We start from the raw sequence: 13,873 nt of genomic DNA on the forward strand, positions 1-13,873 counted from the left end.
CAATGAGCCGTGAATCGGATCACTGTATCGATTCAGTAACGTGAACGGAATCAAATGAATCGATTCAGTAAAATGAATCGAATGTCCCATCACCATTACACAGACCATGGATCATCATGAGGAACGAACGGATACAACAGTCAAGAGTAATATTTCCTGAAGAGACATTTGTATCCAAGCTTTTGTCATACTTGCCATGTTTGTCCGCGTCTGTGGCGATTAGCGATTAGACCCGCGTTCGATTCCAGGCGCTGCCACTCGGTCCTAGGATGTCAACTGAGTAGACGAGGATTCGATTCCCACCTCAGCCATCATCGAAGTGGCTTCCCGTGGTTTCCCACTTCTCCTCTAGGCAAATACCGGGATAGTACCTAACATAAGGTCACGACCACTTCCTTCCCTCTTCCTTGTCTATCCCTTCGGAACTTCTCATCCTCCTACAAGCCCCCTGTTCAGTAAAGCACATTAGGCCGCCTGGGCGAGGTATTGGTCCTCCTTCCGAGTTGTATCCCCCGACCTGAAGTCTCACGCTCCAGGAGAATGCTCTTGAGGCTGTAGAGATCAGATCCCTCGCTGAATTCTAGGAAAAAAACCCTGGAGGGTAAACGCATGAAGAAAGAAAGAAAAAGAAAAATCGTACAATTTTTAAATTTGTTTAATTCTTAAAGGAACACACATTTCAACAGATGTTTTGCTTTGTTGAACTATCTTCCATGGCGATTGAAAGCTGATGTACTGGCTGGGCTTACATCATCACGAAGCTTCAGTGCGCATGACGTCACTTCGTCACTAAGCTGCTCTTTCCCCTTAAAAGCGCTGAGTAGGCTGTTTCCGAATGCATTTCGCTCGTAGTTGACGATACCTGGGATGGCTGAACCTGAGGAACGAAGCAATTCCAGCACTCAGCTTAGGACCCCGTTGTCACCAACCCATGCTCGCAAGTTAAGAGCCCCTGGACACCTTTACTTGCCTTTTACGACAGGCATGGAAATTGTTTTGCTAATGGTTTAACCCCGCCCCATCATTTCGAAAGTTTTCGACGACGGAACGATAGGAAAGGAAGCGGCCGTGGCCTTAACCCTCAACTGGTGACGTGGTGTCTGGCAGACTCCTTGTAGGAGATACATGTACACCCCTAAGCACACAATCGGAAGTGAGACTTTTGGTTTGCAGTACCTTTTTATCTCTCTGTCAACAAACGTTTCATCATTAGAAATTCGCCCTCCGTATTATCGTTCTCTCCTCAGAGTGTAGACAAGTTTCCAAGTGGCTTCGTAGACACCACGTCACCAGTTGTGTAACATTTTAATGTGTGGATTCTTAAGTTGTACGAAGTGAACTCGTAGCTTTTTAATTTTTGTTCGTAATTCAACAATGGCAGACCGTGCTGTTCCATCTCGACCTATAAGGCCTGAAGGTCCTGGGTTCGAAAATCAGGTAGCACAGTGGTTAGATACAGAATTTAGTGATGTTGAAAATGGTGTGGACAGTGACTTTGCTATTGAAAGTGATCATTGTACTGACTCGGAAGAAGAAGGCACAGGTAGTGAAGGTGAAGATCAAGAATGCGCAGAACAGCATTATTACTATGGTAAAAAAAACCGTTATGAATGTTCCGCTAAAGAACCTACTAGAAATGTACGCACACCAAATCACAACATAATTCGGTTACCTGCGTTACGTGCTCAAACAAGAATTGGCAATCAAATAGAACCTAAAACTGCCTGGAATTTTACATTTTCCAGGGAGATGGTGCAACTTATAGTTCAATAGACTAATGTCAAAATGCGGAATATGAAACAGAAATACAAACGCATGGATCGTTCCGAAATTGACGACACTGATGACATGGAATTTGAAGCTCTTTTAGTATTACTTCTCTACCTGCTTGTTTCAAATCAAACAATGAAGATATTTCCGCAATGTAAACAAGTTATCAAAAGTAATATTTCTGTTCGTTTACGAAGTTTCACAAGATATGTGTGGCATGTATATTGATCACTTCTTAATTTGAACACTTAGGCCACTTTTGCTCCAAAGGGTTCAGAAAAAGATAGACCCTATATGTATTTTCTTGCGATTAGTGAAAACATGCAAACAAATATAATATGTGATTCGGGTGTGTATTGGACGAAAAAGAAATCAAATAAGACAAATTACAAATATTTGTAATATTTTTGAATATTTTGAAAGTGCAAAAATTAGTGCATTGCAGGTTTTTGTAGTTTCAGTGAATGTGTGATAAACTTAAGTTTTCTGAAATGATTATGTTTCAGTCTGTGTAGGAAAGTAGTTTTTGAGCCATTCGGATGCATATGAGGGACTATGATGCAATCTAAGTTGAAACCTAGATTTCTTCTTCATAAAGTGACATACACTTGGATTCAGAATTTTTTTAAATTTTTGGTGCAATGGAGTTGGTAATAAAATGTGTTAAACGATTCGTCAAGATATGCCTTTTCAATATAAAATGAATAAACCTCGCCTTAATGAAATGTGATTCCATTAAAATGCTCAAATTATAGACGTCTCTCAGACACCATGTCACCAGTTATGTTCCTTCCGGAATACGTCACCAGTTGAGGGTTAATTAGGGTACAGCCCAAGCATTTGCTTGCTGTGAAAATGGGAAACCACGAAAACCATCATCAGGGCTGAGGTGGGGGCTGTTTGAACGGACCATCTCCCAAATGCAAGATCATAGCTACGCTCGGCCAGGCAGGGGATACCGTGGATGTTTCCGACAGGGGAGAGCACCACTGCCGTACTTCTGTCTTCAGTGAAACAGACTGCTTTCCTAGCTGACCGGCCTTGTCCTGAAACACCGCCATGCAGCCAAACATGGAATAATAATTACAGAAATGTTTTGTATATTTCGTGGAAATTAGCTGGGAGGAATTCCTGGGACTTCCAGTCAGTAGAATATTACTAATCCGGACTAATTGAGGCTCTAGGTCATGAGCCGAGGTAGATATTTAAACACTCTGTTCAGTAAAAGGATCGTGTATAGTACAGTATTTTAAACTTAACAAATACAACGTTTATTTAGTAAACAAGATATAATGCAATACACGGCCCTACAGAACTAGTGCAGTACGGATTTATAACATGGCAATCAAGGCGCACATTTATTAGACATGATTGCTACTGATCTTCCTTTGACATACATTTCTTTAATAATTAACTCGCGCAGGTGCCTGAAATATCCGTAATAATTTGAGCGGGCGAGTTGGCCATACGGTTAGGGACGAGCGGCTGTGAACTTTCATTTGGGAGATAGTAGGTTCGAATCCCACTGTCGGCAACTCTCAAGAAGATTTTCCGTGTAGTTTCCCATTCTCACACCAGGTAAATGCTGGAACTCTACCTTAATTAAGTCCACGGCCGCTTCCTTCCAACTCCTAGGCCTTTCCTATCCCATCGTCGCCATATCAGCCAAGACTAGCAAAAAAAGGTATTCGTATATGCAGATGTTTTCATCGTTGTTATTTTCAACATATTGAATGACAATGTTTGAATGGCCTTTAATTTCACTAAGTTTTGGCTTCGAGCTAATAATATCACCTGCTTCATCCTGGTCATATACATCTGTTTCAGAGATTTCTACAGCGGTCACACTTTCTACGATCTCCTCTTTCTTTTCTTTCTTTCTTTCTTCCTTCCTTTCTTTCTTTCTTTCTTAATCGGTTTATCGTCCGGGGTTGTTCTTTTCCCTTGGACTCGGCGAGGGATCCCACTTCTGCCGCCTCAAGGGCAATGTCCTGGAGCGTGAGACTTTGGGTTATGTGCAAAACAAGAGCCTCGGTGGGGGATGGGAAGATTGGAAGGGATAGACAATGAAGAGGGGATGAAGCGGCCGTAGCCTTAACTTAGGTACCATCCCGGCATTTTCCTGGAGGAGATGTGGGAAACCACGGAAAAGCACTTCGAGGATGGCTGAAGGGGGAATCGAACTCCCCTCTACTCAGTTGACCTCCCGAAACAGAGTGGACCCCGTTCCAGCCCTCGTACCAGTTTTCAAATTTCGTGGCAGAGCCGGGAATCGAACCCGGACCTGCGGGGATGGCAGCTAATCGTGCTAACCGCTACACCTCAGAGACGGATTTATTTATGTATGTATTTATTTATTTATTTATTTATTTATTTATTTATTTATTTATTTATTTATTTTTTATTTATTTATTTATTTATTTATTTATTTATTTATTTATTTATTTATTTATTTATTTATTTATTTATTTATTTATTTATTTATTTGTCTCAAATGCCTGCGATGTGTTAATGCGACAGTTATCCTCTGGAAAGAAAGGAACAGGAAGGAAGTTATTGCAGTACAGATTTTAAAGGAAGGAATGGACAAGTATAGGACCGTTTGTTTAGCATCCATGTTATGTCAACGGATGGAACACCTTTTCTCGGAACAGCTAGGGGAAAAAGGGATAAACTATAGTGGATAAACGAAAATCAACATGTGTTTAGGAAAGATTTCTCTTGTCATGGGCAGATGCACATTAGTGAAACACTAGAGAAAAGTGTTCAAAATGAGGCAATGTAATATATTTTGTTAAACCCTTAAATGTCCGCAAAACTAATAATAATATCATTTGGCTTTACGTCCCACTAACTACTTTTACGGTTTTCGTAGATGTCGAGGTGCCGGAATTTAGTCCCACAGGAGTTCTTTTACATGCCGGTAAACCTACGGACATGAGGCCAACGTATTTAAGCACCTTCAGGATCGAACCTGCCAAGTTGGGGTCAGAAGGCCAGCGTCTCAAGCGTCTGAGCCACTCAGCCCGGCGCGGAAACTACTAGAAGAATGGTTGTTAAGAGAGTGGTTCCTACAGTTTTCTTCAACTCGTACATGGGAATAAAAGTGGAAAATACGTGTAAATGTTCTGATGAAGTTACTATAACATCGAGAGTTGTACAGACATACAGGTTAGTTATTGGGTCACTTCTGTTTGCAGCGGGTATCAGTGACTTGCAGAGTGATATTTGAAAAGCTGCTGATTGTTTGCAGATGATAGCACAATACTGATAAAAGTGCGTGGCTTAATCTGTTATACGATAGTTTAAAGGTGCGGATATTGCGTAAGCTGCTCTTGACAGGAAAATGAAGATATGCGAAATAGTCAACAATATCATCTCACTTGGCCAGTGAATGAAGATGTGCGTTAACCATTTGAGTCACACGTTAATTAGTGCCGATTTAAAATAAAATTTCTTAAAAGGTTATTGAACTAAAGTCACAGGAAAGTGTATATCAAATGTTTGAAGAAATCCGACGTCTTATTTCTGGGAAAATGTGATCATCGTCATTAGGATGGTGAAGTTCATCTATAAGGCATATTCACGACATCAGGGAATAAGTTCTGAGATTCATGGTATACCGGTGAAATTTAAGTGGATTAGATGTAAAAATAATATGCATCGAGTCCATACTTCGTAATCTTTATGGCATTCAGTTGGTCGGTTGAACGTTTTAAGTCCCAGAGTGTAATCAGGGTGAAATAAAGGACCTCACTGTTGTTGAGATTTCTCGGTCCGTACTCTGAAGGGGTAGACAATGACTCCCTCCCTTTGGCCAGGAAATTTAAACCTGATGCGAAGGAGAAAAAGAGGGAAAGCGTCCGAGTTCTACAAAAGGACTGTCCAGGCGTTCGCCTTAGAGCAGAAGAGTGGTAAACCACGGAAAACCATTCTCAGGACTGACGATGCTGGGGACCAGCCCCTCTCCGCCCGCGTACCATTTCTTGTGGCACTTCTGTGCTTTCAGGATTAGCTTAACACTTGTGCTAGAGAAAGTAGTCCCAGTCTGGGAAAAGAAAACAAAAGGGATTAACATCGGCAAGATAAGGTAAATCCGGGACAGATGCCGCCTCGGTAGAGATGCCGCATACACTGTAGCTAAAGGTTCCCATCGTTACAGCTAGATGGCAATATGTGTGGTTTTTCAGTTTCTAAGGAAGAACTACTGTCTGCGAGTGTGACGAAATTTGCTCGTATATTACGCCAATTATAGCCGATATCATGAGGCGAGTACATGTTTCCTCCTGACAAAGTTTTTGAGTGTGTTAATTTATTGTATATTAAGTTGGCTTCAAATGCTTAAATCAGACGTTTTTAGTACAGTAGACGTCAGAAACATAACTGTAGTTGAGAGTAAGCTAATTTTGGGTCATGATAGCCTTGAGGTATGAAAACAGGAGGGTGCGGCGTCTCTCCCTGACAGTTGGCCTTCGGGCTGAGCAGCGGTCGCTGTGCAGGCCAGAGCCATTTCAAGGGTGTTAAGTGCCGTGGGGTTTTATATAACACAGTGAAGAATCCATTTCACATGCACATTTATAGTAAATCGAAATTAAAATATGATTTTAATGTTGTAAATTATTAGATAGATTTTTTCCATTGAATGGTTATATTATGTGGATATAATTGTCTTGTAGTACGTTCTAGTGTTCGGTTATATTAAAGTTGAAGAAATTGGCTTAAATTTGATTTTGTCATTAATTATTTTACTCGCGGCATCTCCCCCGAGCAAAGTCGGCATCTATACCGGGATCCAGGGAGAGACGCCGCAGATGCAACAATTCCTTTGTTCACTCGTTTCTCCCATTTACTTTCAATTGCCAATATTTTGTTCATCCCTGATCAAATGTACATGTTTTCAAATTATGCTCCATGAATTTGCAACAATTTTTAAAGTAAATATACCGAGATATAACAAAAGACATAAAAAGTGCGGCAACTCTCCCGGAATTACCCTAGATAGAGATAAGATTGATATCAAATGTTTGGCCTTCGCAGATGATCCGGTAATTCTATCCAACAATATCCAATTCAATCCCTGCAAAAACTTCATGCAATTGCACCTAAAACTGGACTCCAAATTTCATGTGAGAAAACCCGATACATGAAAGGATATCTTCGATACTTACATAAACACCCTCCGGTAAAATTCCTCAGGTAAATAATTTCAAATACTTAGGGAAAATCGTGCATACATCGTGAAGCAAACTGAAAGCCTATAGATCATATGAAACAGGTACAACAAAAATTAATATCTCGAAACGCTAAATTGAAACACTATAACACTGCAATTAAGCTTGAAGCTTTTTATGCATCAGAAACGCTGGTCATTGTAGGCGGGACCGGTTAGGGGCGCGGAGCTCTGAGCTTGCATCCGGAAGAACGTGGGTTCGCACCCTACTGTCAGCAGCCCTCCAGATATTTTTCCGTCTTTTCCCATTTTCACACCAGACAAATGCTGGGATTGTACCTTAATTAAGGCCACGGCCGCTTCATTCCCACTTCCACCCTTTCCTATCCCATTATCGCTATAAGACCTATCTCTGTCGGCCTGAAGTAAAGAAAATTGTTTTAAAAAGTTGTATTCTTGGTTATCTTCTCGTGCAATAAAGACCTCTCTGACGTCGGGCGGCGGTGGTGGGTGTTTGTTGTTGATGGTCGTAGCTCTATTCTCTGAGTCACCCGAATGTGATTAAGATAATAACAACCATCCTCCATCCATGACGGATTTTTACGTAGGCTTGCACCATCCACCTGATGTCACTCGGCAGAAAATAACCCCCCCCCCACCTCCCCTCCGCCCCCCGCGGCACTACTGCTCACTTCAGATAAGTGACCTTCGCGAGAAGTTGCTGAATAACGTTGGTGCTAGCGGCAGCTTTATCAGCTGGGTGTTGGCGAGGAGGTGGCTTCAGTCAGCTACAAGCAGTCATGGCCCCCAAGTACAAGCTCACATACTTCGACTTCAGGGGGTTGGGCGAGCCCATTCGTTACCTCCTCTCGTATGGAGGTGCCGACTTCGAAGACAACCGCATCAAGATGGAAGACTGGCCTAAATTCAAGTCAAGTAAGTGCATTCCAACATCTATTACAGTTTCTATTGACAGTCCGATTCGTGAAGATGCTGTGAGGCAGTGGCAGTTTAGATCAAGTATGCCGAATTTCATATGTTTGTATTTTATGATAGTTGTACTCTAATTTATTGCAATAAACAGTATTTTGTTTGAAAGACATATCCAGAGGCTTAGAAGGACAAGTTAAATATCACTGAGCAGTCGTTGCCACGCCCAAAGTTCTTCTGTTCTCCGCGGAGCGTGGATACGTTCTAACTGATCTACTGTCAGAAGGTGTTCGTAATTTTTATTAAGTGTGAATTCTGTGATGCCTGTCACATGTTATGAGGTCAGTGAAGCATAACGTTAAACTTTAGCAATAGTCACCTCCAAACTACGGTTTTTCACATAAAATAACTTTTATCACAGGAACTACACACCATAGGAGTACACAAATTTCACTGTTTGTTCGTCCAATAAACATACACATTGTCACTTTGTTTAAGGATCACAGGATTATTATTATTATTATTATTATTATTATTATTATTATTATTATTATTATTATTATTAATATTATTATTATTATTATTATTATTATTATTATTATTATTATTATTCTACCGCTCATCCACGCCTGTGCGGTCGAGAGATGGAAGTGTGCCGAGCCCGGTTTTACGACCGGATGCCCCGTGTGGAAGGATGGTCGTTGAAGACGAGAGTTTTGGGTCACTTTGTACGGCCGCATTGTTTTGAGCGTTTCACAGGCTTACTTATTAGAAATGTTTGTATGTTCAGTTCTCAGCGCGAAGGCTAGCTGGAACCTCAACAACTCCATCATTAGCTACTAAGAGGCGTACTAAGGCAGTGAGGAGTGAGGTAGTTTCCCGTTGCTTTCCTCACTGAGCCGGAAGTTGCTCCTCCATATGAGTCTGCCAAGTTCACTGAAATGCATGTACCAACCAACCCTATTAGCAACTTTTACACACCATTCATAACAGGGACTGGCTGCATAAGGAATGGCATTACTAGCATCGCTAATACCTCAGACACTTTCATATCGTCAAAGCCAAGGATGAGACTGAGACAGATCAATGAAAGTAACAAAATTGTTCTAGCCTATACGAGAAGACACAGTCCATTGTAAACATTAGGTCTCGTCAGCAAAGGCACTCATTAGAAATAAAAGAGAAATATGATGAGGATAATCAACGTTATTGAATAGAACGTGGGCAGTGTGGTTCTGCGATGTGAGAAATGAGAGGTATAATTTAAGAGTTCGCGAATAAATTTACGAGTATATAATAATAATTTCGTGTGGCTATTACTAGCCGATCGCAGTCCTTGTAAGGCAGACCCTCCGATGAGGGTGGGAACTGCGTGTTATTGTGGTGGAGGATAGTGTTATGTGTGGAGTGTGAGTTGCAGGGATGTTGGGGACTTCACAAACACCCAGCCCCCGGAACCAGTGGAATTAACCGATTAAGGTTAAAATCCCCGCCCCGGCCGTGAAACGAACCCGGGACCCTCTGAATCGAAGGCCAGTACGCTGACCATTCAGCCAACGAGTCGGACAATTTACGAGTAGAAGTAAATTCAATAAATGAATTGCCCTGTGTGTTGGCATAGTTGCTCGGCACGACATTCAAATTAAAGTAATTTGTTGTTCTATACAACTGACCGCGATGTATTCACAACGACAGCTAACCTCCAACCGAGTCAACACAGCGCCATCTTATAACAGAGTATGCGTGTGACGTCACATATTTACTTTGAAGCGATGTTTCATGAAACCTACGTTTCAGACTTTCCAATGTTTTCCTTGCAACAGGTAGCCTCCTCTTTTATCTGCCAATTAAGACATTAAACATAATTGTAAGTTACACACTGTCAGTGAATTACGCGTTCTACCCAAAAAATGTTTCCCGTTGTCGAGGAATGAAAGTCTACGTTAAAACACCCAATCCCGGAGCCAGAGGAATTAACCAGACGCGATTAGAATTCCCGTCCCACCCGGAAATCGATCCTGGGACCCTCTCAACCGAGGGACCCAACGCTGATCATTCTGTCAAGGAGAGTTTTAAGAACCTCCCACAAAGATTTCAAAAGTGCGTAATAATTATACTTTCAGTTTCAGATTCATAAAATAATAGAACAAGACAAAGAGAGAATCATGTGCTTAAGGTTTCAGTTGAACTCTATGAATAACCTCTGAGAAAAGTGCAATTTAACACTGTGCGAACGGAGCGAGTTGGCCGTGCGGTTAGGGTCGCATAGCTATGAGCTTGCATCCGGAAGATAATAGTTTCGAGCCCCACTGTCGGCAGCCCTGAAGGCAGTCTTCCGTAGTTTCCGATTTTCGCACCAGGAAAATGCTCGGGCTGTACCTTAACTTTTTTGCTATTTGCTATTTGCTTTACGTCTCACCGACACAGATATGTCTTATGGCGACGATGGGATACGAAATGCCTAGGAAGTCGAAGGAAGCGGCCGTGGCCTTAATTAAGGTACAGCCCCGGCATTTGCCTGGTGTGAAAATGGGAAACCACGGAAAACCATCTTCAGGGCTGCCGACAGTGGGGCTCGAACCCACTATCTCCCGATTACTGGATACTGGCCGCACTTAAGCGACTGCAGCTATCTAGCTCGGTGTACCTTAATTAAGGCCACGCCCGCTTCCTTCCCACTCCTAGCCCTTTCCCGTCCCATCGTCGCCATAAGACCTATCTGTGTAACTGCGACGTTAAGCCTGTTGTAAAGAACACTATCGGTAAAAACTGAAGATGGGTTTCCGTGGTTTCCCATTTTCACACCAGGCAAATGTTGGGGCTGTATCTCATTTAATACCCTTTCTCATCCTTGCATCGCCGAAAGCCTTTGATGTTTTAGTGTAATATTGTACGTATAGAGACTACAGTCAGCCATTAAGAAGGTGACGGGCGCCAGAACAAATTTACAGAGCAAAAATTCGCATTTTTGCTATTATCTATACTTTTCTGTAGAGAATATTATTTAAACCTGAAGGTCGACACACTAGACATTCATTAAATACAATTGTATTTGCTAGTGGCGGATACTCCAGAGAGAAAGAGAGAGAGAGAGAGAGAGAGAGAGAGAGAGAGACGAATAACATCGTAGTGAGCAATTGTCACGTCAATCAGCTCTAGTTCTCTTCACGTTGTTAACTTGGTCAGTTTCCTCTTCACGGAACCCTAGATTTAGAGCTTTTTAGCTTGTAACCTACAAATAAACCATTTACATGTTCCTAAAGTCACTATGTGCCTTTCTTGGTTATTGCACTATTTAGTCTGTTCATTGACACATAAATTGATTGTAAAAAACGAAAATCCACAGCTTGTTTCCAGTCATTCGATCGGGTCAGGGATGGAATGAATGAAGCTCCCATCTAGCGGCGAGGATGGGAATTGTGCCTGTCGCACTTTCCTGGGACAATGATTAATGACTGACAAACGAAATGAAATTATATTGGAGAGTGTTGCTGGAGTGAATAATGACAGAGAAAACCGGAGTATCCGGAAAAAAACCTGTCCCGCCTCCGCTTTGCCCAGCACAAGTCTCACATGTAGTGACCGGGAGAGGCCGGCGCGCTACCGTCTGAGCCACGGAAGCCCTAAATTGACTCTAGAATTGCTCCAATTATTATCTGAACTGTTATTTGTTTATCGTGAACTAACTTACCTGGCTTGTTACCTAGCCGGAGCATCATTGTGTCCTGCAGGCGAGTGTGATCATGTGCGTCGAAAACCAGATCTAATTGTCCTAAATCTACAAGAAATGTACCGTTATGTCGGGTAAAATGATAAAGACATCACGGATCTGAATTTATACTCAGAAGTCGATATGAAGCAAACATGAGCAGATCATGTGGAGGCCAGGGAACATTACATTACATTAAATGTACATAAATATTAGCAGGAATACTACGAAATCCGAGTTGAACTGCATGCTAGAGGCTGAAGGGTTCCGTCAGATATAGTCACAAGTAACACTCTGGGCGACTTCAAGCTTTATTAATGGCTGTCTGGTTTTTTTTTTTTTTTTTTTTTTTTTTTTTTTTTTTTTTTTTTTTTTTTTTTTTCGAGAGGTGTATCCATACACTTATCAATGAGTGACATCCCGATGTTATTTGCTCTCCCAAGACCATCTACAATGAAACTTTTTATTTCAATAATATTAATTTACATTTCAAACGTGCTTTGCTTATTCAGAATATATACAAGTAGAGCTGATTGCTATTAAAGATGAAAGTTTCTAGGAAGTCAGTGTGGCTCACATAATTAAATTATATTATAAAAGAGAAATATTCATTGTTGGCATATGTAGCCCATGGCGGACGCATCGGTTGAGTTGAATGTAAACAAGCTTGTAATGCATAAATATAATCTTCCGATTATCGTATTGAATTGCTAAGTTGTAAATAATAACGTAAAAAAATATAATGTTATCATGTTAAGTTAAAATAACAAGGTAAGGAGATCCATCTGGAGATATAGAGCATTGTAATCCAAATGTCTACTCTAAACACATGTAACGCAGAGGCCTATTTGTAAGAAACGTAATTATTTTTGGACTAATGAATTGATACATCAGCGATATAGAACACTAATTGTAGTCTATCACTGGAATTCTCTCAAGTTCACGCGTTACCGTGCATGTGAAGGTTGAAACTATTTTAGCACGGAAGGTCAATAACACCAGTATCCTTGTTGCCATTAATGCTTTCACGGCCCGTACTTACAGACATTATATTGTATAGCTCAAAAGCCTATACAATATCATGTCTACCAGTATCCTTATTTCGAGGATATGACATTGAAAAAATAAAAACTGATATCTACTCTCATTTTCTGCCATACGCAATACTTTTCATACTGTACATTCCTGATTCTTAAAGAAGTTTAATATTTTCATTCAAGAGTGATTTCCTTGGGGTAATAAAATCGATACTATCTAGGCATATATTCAGATAAGCATTATGTGGATTATTCAGAACATAACTACATTCTATGAAGTAGTATAGTCCAGGAAATGGGTAAAATAGGATTGCATTCTAAAATAACAGTCGTGGAAGAGCGGCAGTTTCTGATCAATCACCAATGATCTGCATTTAGGTCCAATGGGCACATAACCTATGAGCTGTTCACCTAGTCTTTTCTGAAATGATTTCAAATAAGTTAGAAATATATCGAATTGGTGTAGCTATAGTAGAAAGTACCCTTGTTAAATTATTCCAGCCCGTAATTCTCCTTCCTGTAAATCACTACTGGTTTTATAAATATATTTATTTGAATGAACTTTCTATTACTATACGTTTTTTAAAATGTAATAGCGCATCTAGTTCAAGAAATGTATTAAAAACATAACCCTGTCACGAATTTCAACTCTCTCATAACAGTTATTCTGATGATGATTCACCTAACTGTTATACTCTGTCTGTTACACTTTAGATAATCTTTGTCTCTCACTAGTAGAATCGATTTGAAGTTCTCTGGTGTGACATGAATTTTCGTATAAAACTCATTAACATCCAACTCGTCGGTCAATAAATACTTACTGTAACGGACAGTAAGTTATATCATTTTATCCCTTGTCCTCCAACTTAACAAAGAGAATATAATATTCATTCACAAATACAATAAATAGCTTTACAACTTCTTATAACCACAAAGATTTAGTATTTGGGAAATGGTTAGGCACCAACTCAGAGTTTTGGCGTTAACCTGGAAAAAAAAAAAACTATCAAGTACACTAAAAATATCTTCTCTTATGAAAAATGTCCCCAGGAATGTTTTAATGCATCCTAATTAATTACTTGTAACTACAAAATCATCACGAAGAGTACAGAATGTGAGCTAATATCGATAGTCTGAAATATTGAAGATGTTCTTGCCTGTCCTGCTTGTCTCGCCTCACCCATCTTGGAACTGGCTATCGGGTTGCCCATGGTATCGCAAATCTCCGGAAGATACAATCACAAGCCACCGGAAACT

General features: G+C 40.6%; 2 protein-coding genes across 2 annotated transcripts in view; one reads left to right on the forward strand and one right to left on the reverse strand.

Moving 5' to 3' along the window:
- The window catches only part of LOC136879389 (glutathione S-transferase-like), a 363,810-nt gene that overhangs the window by 38,778 nt on the left and 311,159 nt on the right, over positions 1-13,873 (reverse strand). The gene's annotated exons all lie outside the window — the stretch shown is intronic.
- LOC136879037 (glutathione S-transferase-like) overlaps positions 7,678-13,873 on the forward strand; it is a 36,952-nt gene continuing 30,756 nt past the window's right edge. The window contains exon 1 of the mRNA XM_067152769.2: positions 7,678-7,876. Coding sequence (XP_067008870.2) covers positions 7,741-7,876 — 136 coding nt within the window. The 5' untranslated portion in view covers positions 7,678-7,740. The remainder of the gene's footprint in view (positions 7,877-13,873) is intronic.

The sequence above is a fragment of the Anabrus simplex genome, chromosome 8 (genome assembly GCF_040414725.1).
Source record: "Anabrus simplex isolate iqAnaSimp1 chromosome 8, ASM4041472v1, whole genome shotgun sequence".
NCBI classification, from domain to species: domain Eukaryota; kingdom Metazoa; phylum Arthropoda; class Insecta; order Orthoptera; family Tettigoniidae; genus Anabrus; species Anabrus simplex.